Source organism: Aegilops tauschii, chromosome 5 (assembly GCF_002575655.3).
Source record: "Aegilops tauschii subsp. strangulata cultivar AL8/78 chromosome 5, Aet v6.0, whole genome shotgun sequence".
In the NCBI taxonomy this organism is placed as follows: domain Eukaryota; kingdom Viridiplantae; phylum Streptophyta; class Magnoliopsida; order Poales; family Poaceae; genus Aegilops; species Aegilops tauschii.
Window position 1 is genome coordinate 413,003,287 of NC_053039.3, and position 12,757 is coordinate 413,016,043.

Here is a 12,757-nt window from a genome sequence, read left to right on the forward strand (position 1 = left end):
CCGCCACCGCCGTCAGCCCCCAGGCTATAGGCCGGCGGCGTCCTTCGGCGGCGGCGGAGGGAGGGAGGGAAGGAAGGGGAGGCCCCGACGGCTAGGGTTTCATCCCCGCCCCGAGCGGGGGCGATGCGGTGACGGTGGCAATCTTGGTATGGAGTACGGCGGCTAGGGTTTCGTCCCCGCCCGAGTCGCCCGAGAGGGGGCGACGCTGGGGGCGGTGGCAATCTTGGTATGTAGTATTAGTCAACTTCATATTCGTGAACTACAACAGTTCAGAATCACCATTAAAAAAATGGCATAGACATGATAGAGAGGCAGAAGGTGAGATCACATCGGCCCTGTTTGGATCATGGGGTTAGAGCTAGGTTGGGTTAGTTGGGGGCTTAAATAACCCAAAAGTATCCAAACAAGTAGGGTTAGAGTGGGTTAGTTCCATCTAACCCAACTATCCCAATGGAGATGTGCTTATTTGAGTTAGAGTGGGTTAGAAAATAACTCTATCTCTAACTGTGTTAGAGTATCCAAACAGGGCCATCTTCATATTCTAGCTACACATTGAAGCTATCACAAATTCACAATGCATTGTCACAAAGCATTCTATGGAAGCACAATACATTCTTCAGGCTCCATGGATAGAAGCTAGCAAGCTAGCACAATACATTTTTAGGTTCCACGTACAGATAGCCAGCACAACAGATTATCATACGAATCTAACAATTAGGGAAATAGAAAAGTTGATAGAAAGTAGCATGCATATCCAAGCGAAACACATGTAGCAACGTCCATATTAATCTTGGGCTACTACGTCGTACGGTGCAATGCATTGCATTCTAATTTAAGATGGCAACGGATGAATGGAGGCACATCAGGTTGCGTAGCTGCCGTCTAGCCTGCGCACCTCCACCTTGAGCACATGGTGGTCGCCGTCGTCGTCCCCGGGGAGGGCTCGGAAGAAGCAGGTCTCGCCCACGCGGAGGCGGTTGTCGACGCGGAACTGCTGCCACCCGTACCGGAGGGACGTGCGGGGCCTGCCGGTGGGCGTGAGGCCGTGCTTGAGGTTGACGGCCCACGACTCGCCCCCCATCCGCAGCAGCACCTTCTTCTTCTCGGTGTACCGGTGCACAACGCCGAACTCCATGGGCACGTTCTGCATGCGTCGATCGGATGCGGAAGCAGTTAGTCAGAACTCAGAAGAACGAAAGTGCGCGTGGGATCGAGTAGAGTGAAGAGACGCTCACCAGGTACTGCCCATTCTGCTTCACAAAGTGGCATTTCTTGAGCTCGACGACGAACTGCGGCGCCGGCGCGTCGACGGTGTTGTTGTCCATCTCCTCCGACTCCGAGCTGCTGCTGCTGCCGCCGCCGACGGTGTTGGTGTCCATTTCCTCCGACTCTGAGCTGCTGCCGCTTGACAAAGTAATTGGTGTTTTACCAGCTTGAGTCCTCGGCCGCAGCCTTCTTCCCCATGCCCCCTGCTCTCTGTCTTGTTCTGCCCCGTTGCTGCTTCCTTCGCCCTTGCCTGTCAATGGTTGCTCCCTTTCAGCTTCAACTTCAACTTCAGCCTGATCAGGCAGCATCTCATCAGAGCTTGATGCCTTGCCGCACCTCCTGCTCGACGACCCCCCGCATCCATGGCCACGACCAGGCGCAGGTGCAGAGTGATTTGCAGAGTCTGCGCCGCCGCTGTGCCCCTGCTGGGTGACCATCCCTTGGTCAACTTGCGGAGATGCGTCCACCTGCAGGTGCCAGCGTTCGTTGATCCCTTGGAACAGGAAAGCGTCCCGGACGGCCATGGAGTCGGCGAGGTGGAACCACGACCCTCCGTGCTCGATCTGCTCAAGGCAGCAGCAGAGCAGCAACATTGATCAGCGACAGCGGCCATGTTAAAGTTGATGGATCAGCCAAATTCGTTGATGAATTGGACAGTGATGCGCGCGTCCATACCTTGATGGATTGGACGGCGATCTGGCCAAGGTGGGGGAAACATGCGGCGTGCTCATGGCTCACTCTGCCTGGTAATCCGAAAAAGGCAATTAAATCAAGATTGGGGTTTTTCCCCGCAAACAAAAATAAATGAAGATTGGGGTTTTGTCCGAATTGATTTTGACTCGATTTGAAACCAAGAGAATGAAGCAAAATGCCAAGATCTGTTCTTGAGGCAGGTGGACTTGTTCATCGCATCCTGAAGCGAGCCGGCCAGCCAAGTAGACAACCAAGAAGAGCTCAAAGAAAAGGGATGCGTACGCTTGAGGTCGGCGACGGTGGTGGACGGGGCGGGGAAGGAGACGGCGAGGCGGGTGCCGAGGCTCATCTCGAGGAACACCGTCGCGACGTCTCCGGCGGCCATGGATCCCCCTCTTCCTTTCCTGAAATGGCAGTTCCTCTTCCCTTCCTTTGGCTAGCTCTCTGTGCGCGCGCGTGAGTGAGTGAGTGGGAGAAGGAGGAGGCCGAGGAGTGAGGAAGGGAAGTGAAGGGCACGTGCCTGCTCTGTTCTTGTACACTTTGCATGCCAGCTCAAACATGCTCTCAAAATTCACTTCAACCCCCTTCTATTCATCAACCGGTGAAAATTACCACCCAAACTATTTTTTTTTTTGGTTTAGTTTCAGAGATCAGCTCTGTCTTCTGCAGCTCTGTGTTTGTAAAAGTTGGCTCAAGAAGATGCACCAACTATATACAAAATCAGTTTACAAAGCGCAAACATTTTTATTTATTCAGAGAACAACGGCGCCTGTATATTGAGCTAGGAAGCAACAGGAAAAAGGTCATGCTATCTGCGATTTCCATGCCCATAGCAACAGAAGTACAGAGCATCACATCTCTCTTTTCCAGTTCCTGTTCCGTTCTTCTACATTTTTGGGTTTGCTTCAGTGAGAATTTTGTTGCTACTGGTGAGGATTTCTAAGACTAGTTTCTACTCCTTCCGTTCATAAATATTTGTCTTTCTAGATATTTGAACAAGTGACCGCATACGAAGCAAAATAAGTGAATCTATACTCTAAAATATATCTACATACATCAGTATGTGGTAGTCCATTTGAAATGACCAGAAAGACAAATATTTAGGAACAGATGGAGTACAACACTTTATCGCGTGGCATCCTTGTCAGTTCTGGAAAGCAAAGTTGTGGCATGGTGAGCTCAAGATCGCTAACTTTTACAGTACTTGTCGGTCCACAGCTGCTGCGTCATGCTATGGATGTTGGTTTCAGGCTATGGACTGTTAGAGCATCTCCAGCCGTTGCCCCCCAAGGGGGCGCCTAAAATCGCCGCCTGGGGTGATCCGGCGAAAAAAATGGGCCTGGGCGAGTTGGCCCCCAGCCGCGGCCCCAGGGCCGGCCCCAGGCGCGGGAAAAAAAATTGTGTAGCAAATTTACGTAAAGTTCGACTAAAACACGCCAAATTTCGGTAAATTTGGGCTTATATTTGCGGATTTAAGTCGAGTAGTCGCCATTACATATAAAAACTAATCAAGAAAAAACTTGTTGAAGGCCGAGAAGTCGCCGTCGTCGCCGCCATCGTCGGCCTTCTCCTCCTTGACTCGGGCGCCCCTGCTGGACCCCTCCCCGGCTGGTGACGGCGGCGGCGGGTCGTCGTCGTCGTCGCTGTCGTCGATGATGACGACTCCTCCTTCGTCGCGGCCTCGGCGGCGCTGCTCGAAGCGCCGCAGGGCGGCGCGCTGGCGCTCCGTCGCCATCTTGATGGAGTCCTGGCGTGCCCATTCAAGGGCCGCGTCGTCGTCGAGCTCGACCTCGCCGTGCTCCGTCTTCACCGGCGCCAGCCCCGGCTCCGTCTTTGGCTTGACGAAGCGCGGAGGAGGAGCCGACGAGGAGGCGCGCCGGCCGCCCTCGTTGATGACGATGCCGGGCTCGGCCTTGACGTCGAGCAGCGTCGGAGTGCCGGAGGAGTGGGAGGAGGAGCGGGAGGAGGAAGAGGAGGAGGACGCGCCGAACCTCCTTGGCGCCCATTGCCCGTCGCATCGGCGGTGCGCCGGGGCAGCCACCCTCGCCGGGGGGTACGCCAACGGCGGGTTATTGCCGCCCTCGAGGTGCGTTAGCACGCCCTCAAGTGTGCGGCCGGGGGCGCCCCACCACAGGTGGCGCCCCTCGCTGTTCTTCACGCCGCCGACCACCGGCGCCCCGTTGGTGGACGCCAGCCGCTGCTGCTGGCGGCGCTCGAAGTACGCCGCCCAAGCCGCGTGGTTGTCGGCGGCGTACTGGGGGAGGGAGAGCTCGGCGTCGGTGAGGGAGGCGCGCACGATCTCGACCTCGTCGGCGAAGTAGGATGGTTTGGCCACGGCGTCGGGCAACGGGGGAATGGGCACCCCCCATTGCTGAGCCTCCAGCCCATCGGCCCGGCGCGCATGTCCGGCGGCGCCGGGATGTTCGCCTGGAACAGGAGCCAGGACTCCTGTTCGCGGAGCGAAAGGCGGCCGAAGCCGTTGGCCGCCGCCTCGTCTCCGGGGAAACGCTCGGCCATCGGGGAGATGGAGTGGCTGGGGAGAAGAGATCGGCGGCGGCGCTCGGGAGATGGAGTGGCTGGGGGAGAAGAGATCGGCGGCGGCGCTCGGGAGAGGGAGGGCTGGGGGAGAAGAGCTCGGCGGCGGCGCTCGGGAGAGGTGGCACTCATCACAGGCGAGCGAGGACATATATAGCCGCGCCGCGTCCGTGTGTACGCGTCCGAGGGAGGGGAGGCGTCGGCGCGCCGCCCCGTGAACGCGCCGCCCGTGAGGAATCAATGGCGGCAGCCTTGCCATTGATTCCCCGCGGGAAACCGAGGCGTCGGAAGAAGACGAGGCGGGCGGTGTCGCTGACGCGGCTGGTCCGCGGCGCTTTCGCGCCAAAAACGATTCGCCCGGCGCCCCCGAGCGCCCCCAGCGCGCCGGGTTCGGGTTGGGTCCGCCGGCGCCAATTTCGGCCCGAGCCGGCGAAAAAAGGGCCCCTGAAGGCGTGACTGGGCCGATTTTTTGGCGCCGGCGGCCGAAAAATCGCCTGGGGGGCCTTGTTGGGGACGCGGCTGGAGATGCTCTTACAGCATTTGACTACACACCTTTGATCGACTACTCTGCAAAAATTCAGCATCAATTCCTGATTTTTTGCAGACTTGCACCCGCGCTTGTTTCTACACATTTGCTGCAGACTTGCACCCGCGCTTGCATTTGCTCCATGGAACACTTCTTGTGTATACTACTCCTGATTGGTTGCAACTGAACTGAATTTGATGAACTTCTTGTGTTATGAACCCAACATTCAGTCACTTCCCATGCTTTGAACATTATTTGTGGCTGATGTGCTCGTCCGAGTGACCCGGAGTTCACACCACCAATCAACTATGCGCATTACTCTTCTGGCATTTGTAACTACCACCCAAAGCGATAAAAATTGCTCACAAAAGTATAGAAAGCCATCGATCAATAGTGCTGTATGTATGTTCTTGTCTGTCTCTCTGCTTGTTCTGAATTTGTTCTACAGTTCTGAATATTTAGCTGAAACTGTGCCAGTTTTTTTTTTACAACACAAACAATTGTTCAGTTTTCTACACCCAGGCACCCAGCAAAGGATCAGTCAGTACAAAGGATTTAGCAAGCGATCGATTACCTTGAAGAGGGCCGTCCGCACACCCTGGGCGATCAGCTCCTCCTCCACATCTGAGTCAGCGAGTCCACGGGAACAGAGAAGGCCAGAACTGAATCCTGTTCCTGCCACGTACACCTTGGGGCCCTTCATGTGCCGCACGTCATCAACAACTACAGACTGTCCTGGGTGCACGGTGCACCAGCCAGCGAGTTTATCCACATGTGGCAACATGCCATTTGTGCTGGCCAAGTGCAGGGAGCATGCATGGAGTTGACGATCTCTAGGTCATCTCCAACATCGAACCTCAAATCTTCCGGTTGTCCGGACCGTAAAAGCCATCCAACATGGTCTTATATAGGTCCGTGGCACTGTGCGGACGCGTTTTCTCCCGTAAACTGGAGAAAAACATGGGGAGATGTGCGGAAGTTCGGAGAGCTCCCAAGCCCTCTTTTGATCGTCCTGGCGCACCAAAAAACCCTCCCCAGCCCGCACACGCTTCCCGCCAGTCGTCCAGCTGACCGTATTCATGCCCTTGTAGAGCGCGCCGCTCCACATCGAAGGCGGCTCAGGGCGAACGCGACCTCTCATTGCCTTCGCCACTGAAGCGGTGCGCCTGTCGAGGGCGCTGCCCGCTGCACGTGTTGGGGAACGTAGCACGCAATTTTAAAAAAATTCCTACGCTCACGCAAGATCGACCTAGGAGATGCGTAGCAACGAGAGGGGGAGAGTGTGTCCACGTACCCTCGTAGAACGAAAGCGGAAGCGTTAGGTTAACGCGGTTGATGTAGTCGAACGTCTTCACGATCCAACCGATCTAGTACCGAACGTACGGCACCTCCGAGTTCAGCACACATTCAGCTCGATGACGTCCCTCGAACTCTTGATCCAGCAGAGGGTCGAGGGAGAGTTCCGTCAGCACGACGGCGTGGCGACGGTGTTGGTGATGTGATCCGCGCAGGGCTTCGCCCAAGCACTACGACAATATGACCGGAGGTGTAAACTATGGAGGGGGCACCGCACACGGCTAAGAGAATATCTGATGTGCCTTTGGGGTGCCCCCCACCCCCGTAAATAAAGGAGAAGAGAGAGGAGGCCGGTGGCCATGAGGGGGCGCGCCAGGGGGAGTCCAACTAGGATTCCCTGTTGGGAACGTAGTAATTTCAAAAAAATTCCTACGCACACGCAAGATCATGGTGATGCATAGCAACGAGAGGGGAGAGTGTTGTCCACGTACCCTCGTAGACCGAAAGCGGAAGCGTTAACACAACGCGGTTGATGTAGTCGTACGTCTTCACGATCCGACCGATCAAGTACCGAACGCACGACACCTCCGAGTTCAGCACACGTTCAGCTCGATGACGTCCCTCGAACTCCGATCCAGCCGAGTGTTGAGGGAGAGTTTCGTCAGCACGACGGCGTGGTGACAATGATGGTGTAATATGGTGGAGGGGAGCACCGCACACGGCTAAGAGATCAATGATCAATTGTGTGTCTAGAGGTGCCCCCTGCCCCCGTATATAAAGGAGCAAGGGGGGTTCGGCCGGCCAAAGGGGAGAGGCGCGCCAGGAGGAGTCCTACTCCTATCGGGAGTAGGACTCCCCCCTTTTCCATGTTGGACTAGGAGAGAGAGGGGGAAGAGGTGGAGGGGAGGAAGGAAAGGGGGGCGCCGCCCCCCTCTCCTTGTCCTATTCGGACTGGGGGGAGGGCGTGCGGCCCTGCCCTGGCCTCCTCTCCTCTCTTCCACCTAGGCCCACTAAGGCCCATTAAGTTACCGGGGGGTTCCGGTAACCTCCCGGTACTCCGAAAAAATCCCGATTTCACCCGGAACACTTCCGATATCCAAACATAGGCTTCCAATATATCAATCTTTATGTCTCGACCATTTCGAGACTCCTCGTTATGTCCGTGATCACATCCCGGACTCCGAACAACCTTTGGTACATCAAAACATATAAACTCATAATATAATTGTCATCGTAACGTTAAGCGTGCGGACCCTACGGGTTCGAGAACTATGTAGACATGACCGAGACACCTCTCCGGTCAATAACCAATAGCGGAACCTGGATGCTCATATTGGCTCCCACATATTCTACGAAGATCTTTATCGGTCAGACCGCATAACAACATACGTTGTTCCCTTTGTCATCGGTATGTTACTTGCCCGAGATTCGATCGTCGGTATCTTGATACCTAGTTCAATCTCGTTACCGGCAAGTCTCTTTACTCGTTCCGTAATACATCATCCCGCAACTAACTCATTAGTTACAATGCTTGCAAGGCTTGTAGTGATGTGTATTACTGAGTGGGCCCAGAGATACCTCTCCGACAATCGGAGTGACAAATCCTAATCTCGAAATACGCCAACCCAACAAGTACCTTTGGAGACACCTGTAGAGCACCTTTATAATCACCCAATTACGTTGTGACGTTTGGTATCACACAAAGTGTTCCTCCGGTAAACGGGAGTTGCATAATCTCATAGTCATAGGAACATGTATAAGTCATGAAGAAAGCAATAGCAACATACTAAACGATCGAGTGCTAAGCTAACGGAATGGGTCAAGTCAATCACATCATTCTCCTAATGATGTGATCACGTTAATCAAATGACAACTCATGTCTATGGCTAGGAAACATAACCATCTTTGATCAACGAGCTAGTCAAGTAGAGGCATACTAGTGACACTCTGTTTGTCTATGTATTCACACAAGTATTATGTTTCCGGTTAATACAATTCTAGCATGAATAATAAACATTTATCATGACATAAGGAAATAAATAATAACTTTATTATTGCCTCTAGGGCATATTTCCTTCAATCCTAGTTGGAATCCCTTTCCTATTCCAAGAGGGGGAAAGAGGGAAGGAGAGGGAGAGGGAGAGGAAAGAGGGGGCCGCGCCCCCTCCCCTTTGTCCAATTCGGATTGGGCTTTGGGGGGGCACCTCCTGTGGCTGCCTCTCCTACTCCCTTATGGCCCATTAAGGCCCATAACTTCCCCGGGGGGTTCCAGTAACCCCTCGGTTCCTCGATAAATATCTGGAACGTCCCGAAACCTTTCCAGTGTTCGAATACCTTCGTCCAATATATCAATCTTTACCTCTCGACCATTTCGAGACTCTTCGTCATGTTCGTGATCTCATCCGGGACTCCGAACAAACTCGGTCACCAAAACACATAACTCATAATACAAATCGTCATCGAACGTTAAGCGTGCGGACCCTACGGGTTCGAGAACTATGTAGACATGACCGAGACACATCTCCGGTCAATAACCAATAGCGGAACCTGGATGCTCATATTGGCTCCTACATATTCTACAAAGATCTTTATCGGTCAAACCGCATAACAACATACGTCATTCCCTTTGTCATCGGTATGTTACTTGCCTGAGATTCGATCGCCGTCAACACCCTCGGCGATCAGCTTCTCCTCCACACTGGAGTCAGCGAGTCCACGACAACAGAGAAGGCCGGAACCTAATCATGTTCCTGCCACGTACACCTTGGGGCCCTTCATGTGCCGCACGTCATCAACAACTACTGACCGTCCTTGGTGCACTCTGCACCAGCCAGCGAGTTTATCCACATGTGACGACATGCCATTTGTGCCAGTGAGCATGCATGGAGTTGACGATCTTTTACGTCATCTTCAATGCCGATACTCAAATCTTCGGGCTGTCCAGATCGTAAATGCCATCCAATGCGGCCTTGTATCAATCTGTGGCACTGTCCGAACGCGTTTTCTCCCGCAAACTGGAGAAAAACATGGGGAGTTGTGCGGGAGTCCGAACCGCTCCCAAGCCCTCTTTTGATAGTCCTGGCCACCAAAAACCCCTCCCCGACCCGCACACGCTTCCCGCCGGTCGTCTAGCTACCCACATTCATGCCACTGTAGAGTGCACCGCTCCACATCGAAGGCGGCTTAGGACGGATGTGACCTCTCACTGCCTCTGCCTTTGAAGCGGGACGCCCGGCTGAAGATGCCGAGACGGAACTGGAGAAGGCAAAGCTTCAGTTCTCGGGGCTCATGGCAGGACACAGGGAATAGGCCCCGACGATCATAGATTAGGTGTATTACTTATACATCCAGAGCCGGACGAGCACCGCTTAGTTGATGTAAATATAATGAAATACAACATGTTTATATGAAATCTAGTAGTGTTTGGACGAATTTCGTCCGTTTAGTTCGCATTGTTGTTGAAATGCGTGCGAGCAGCGTTGGATGGTGGCCTCCCGCATCCGTGTCCGCGGACGGATGCAGGAGGAAATATGCGGGTCGCCGTTGGAGATGCCCTTATTACTCAGTAGGTTCTAGAAAAAAACAAGGGCTTTATAATTTATGCCACTTGTTGTGTCCCACTACTCAGTTTTACCAATTAAAGTCACAACTACTCAAAAATGCTATCATTATGTGAGATGCTTGCTCAAAAATAACATTAGATATCTAAAAAATGTCATTGTTCCGTTAGATGTTTGCTAAAAAATGCCATTAGACATTGTATTGTCAGGTCAAACCCGTTGGCCATGTTATATGACAAAAATACCTTAGACCCACATGTTAGTTCTCTCTATCTCACAATGATAAGTGTGAGCCCCACTTGTCAGGAGTAAGCATGCGAATAATTATAGAGGAAAATAAGAATGCTCTTGGGATCTAGTGGTCCCATACTTTATTGTAGTGAGATTTTTCGATAAAGGGCGCTTTTATTAGCTCAAAATGTAGCATCGAGCGGATACAAAAGCATAAAGAGCGACACCCGGCCTCTGCATATCTAAGATGCACACAGCCATCAAACAAACAGTCTGACAAAAAATATAAAAACGACGAAGTGGCAACAGTAAAGCCATATGAGGCCGAAACTATGCCTATGTCGACGGAGAAGGTGGACCGATTCGGAGATTATGCTGCCACCCATGTTGGGTAAAAATCTTCCTGACCACCCGCTCCAACCGCATACACACCGCCTTGAACAGCGATTGGTACTCAGTTCGATGCAGAGTATACCACATACGAAGCCAGTGCGTACAATGGTAAATAACCTGCATAGGAGAAGATATTTTGCCATTCAAAACACAATCATTTCTACATAGCCAAAGCGACCATAGTAAGGCAGACGCTCTCACCCGTATTAGCGTACTAAAAGTATTTGGTATTCCATCAAGCCGGTGACCATATATATTGGTAACATTTGTTGGTGGATACAAATTTGATGCTATTTGGATAATTGACCATGTAGAACGCGCAAACTTGCATTGAAAGAAGAGATGTTTGATTGTCTCGTCATGAGTACAAAAACTACATTTCCTGCTTCCTTTCCAGTTGCGTCGAGCGAGGTTGTCTTTAGTTAGCACAACTCCTCTCCGAAGATACCACATGAAAATCTTAACTTTTAGTGGCATCTTCGGTTTCCAGATTTGTTTATTATTGGCCACTGGAATCTCTGTGTGCGATAGTGCACGATACATAGAGTCAACTGTGAAGGACCCATATGTAGTAAGATTCCAGCAAAACACATCCCGCCCTTGTGTCAAGTTAATCGAATCCAAACGAGATAGAAGATGTTGCCATGACACAAGACATGGCCCAACCAAATCCCTCCAAAATGATATATCTGGTGGGGAAGTGGTCATCACATGCGCAAGAGTATCATTCTTATCACGTACAATGCGGTACAAGGCTGGGTACTGTTCTCGGAGAGTGGTATTTCCAAGCCACTTGTCCTCCCAGAAACGTATCTCCGAGCCGTCCTTTATGTTGGAAATATGCCCTAGAGGCAATAATAAATGGTTATTATTATATTTCTTTGTTCATGGTAATTGTCTATTATTCATGCTATAATTGTATTGTCCGGAAATCGTGATACATGTGTGAGTACATAGACCTCAACCTGTCCCTAGTAAGCCTCTAGTTGACTAGCTCGTTGATCAACAGATAGTCATGGTTTCCTGACTATGTACATTGGATGTCATTGATAACGGGATCACATCATTAGGAGAATGATGTGATGGACAAGACCCAATCCTAAGCATAGCATAAAAGATCGTGTAGTTTCGTTTGCTAGAGCTTTTCCAATGTCAAGTATCTTTTCCTTGGACCATGAGATCGTGCAACTCCCGGATACCGTAGGAGTGCTTTGGGTGTGCCAAACGTCACAACGTAACTGGGTGACTATAAAGGTGCATTACGGGTATCTCCGAAAGTGTCTGTTGGGTTGGCACGGATCGAGACTGGGATTTGTCACTCCGTGTGACGGAGAGGTATCTCTGGGCCCACTCGGTAATGCATCATCATAATGAGCTCAATATGACTAAGGCGTTAGTCACGGGATCATGCATTGCGGTACGAGTAAAGAGACTTGCCGGTAACGAGATTGAACAAGGTATTGGGATACCGACGATCGAATCTCGGGCAAGTAACATACCGATTGACAAAGGGAATTGCATACGGATTGATTGAATCCTCGACACCGTGGTTCATCCGATGATATCATCGTGGAACATGTGGGAGCCAACATGGGTATCCAGATCCCGCTGTTGGTTATTGACCGGAGAGGCGTCTCGGTCATGTCTGCATGTCTCCCGAACCCGTAGGGTCTACACACTTAAGGTCCGGTGACGCTAGGGTTGTAGAGATATATGTATGCGGAAACCCGAAAGTTGTTCGGAGTCCCGGATGAGATCCCGGACGTCACGAGAGGTTCCGGAATGGTCCGGAGGTAAAGATTTATATATGGGAAGTCTTATTTTGGTTGCCGGAAAAGTTTCGCGCTTTATCGGTATTGTACCGGGAGTGCCGAAAGGGGTCCGGGGGTCCACCAAGGGGGTCCACCAGCCCCGGGGGGGCACATGGGCTGTAAGGGGTGCGCCTTGGCCTATATGGGCCAAGGGCACCAGCCCCAAGAGGCCCATGCGCAAGAGATAAGAAAGAAGGGAGAGTCCTAAAGGGGGAAGGCACCTCCGAGGTGCCTTGGGGGGGAAGGACTCCCCCCTGGCCGCACCCTTCCTTGAAGGAAGGGGCAAGGCTGCGCCCCCCCCCCCCTCTCCCTTGGCCCTATATATAGTGGGGGAAGGGAGGGCAGCAACATCTAAGCCTTGGGCGCCTCCCTCCTCCCCTGCAACACCTCTCTCTCTCTCGCAGAAGCTCGGCGAAGCCCTGCCGGAGACCCGCTACATCCACCAC

At 52.3% G+C, this 12,757-nt stretch overlaps 1 protein-coding gene across 1 annotated transcript; it reads right to left on the reverse strand.

Annotated features, from left to right (window-relative positions):
* Positions 1–533: 533 nt before the first annotated feature.
* On the reverse strand, positions 534–2,441 carry LOC109774366 (uncharacterized). Its single transcript, XM_040388472.3, has 4 exons — positions 2,242–2,441; positions 1,942–2,009; positions 1,236–1,829; positions 534–1,144 (listed from the first exon to the last, which is right to left on the reverse strand). The coding sequence occupies exons 1-4, from the start codon at positions 2,342–2,344 to the stop codon at positions 863–865; spliced, it is 1,047 nt and encodes a 348-aa protein (XP_040244406.1). The 5' UTR covers positions 2,345–2,441; the 3' UTR covers positions 534–862.
* Between the last annotated feature and the right edge of the window lie 10,316 nt (positions 2,442–12,757).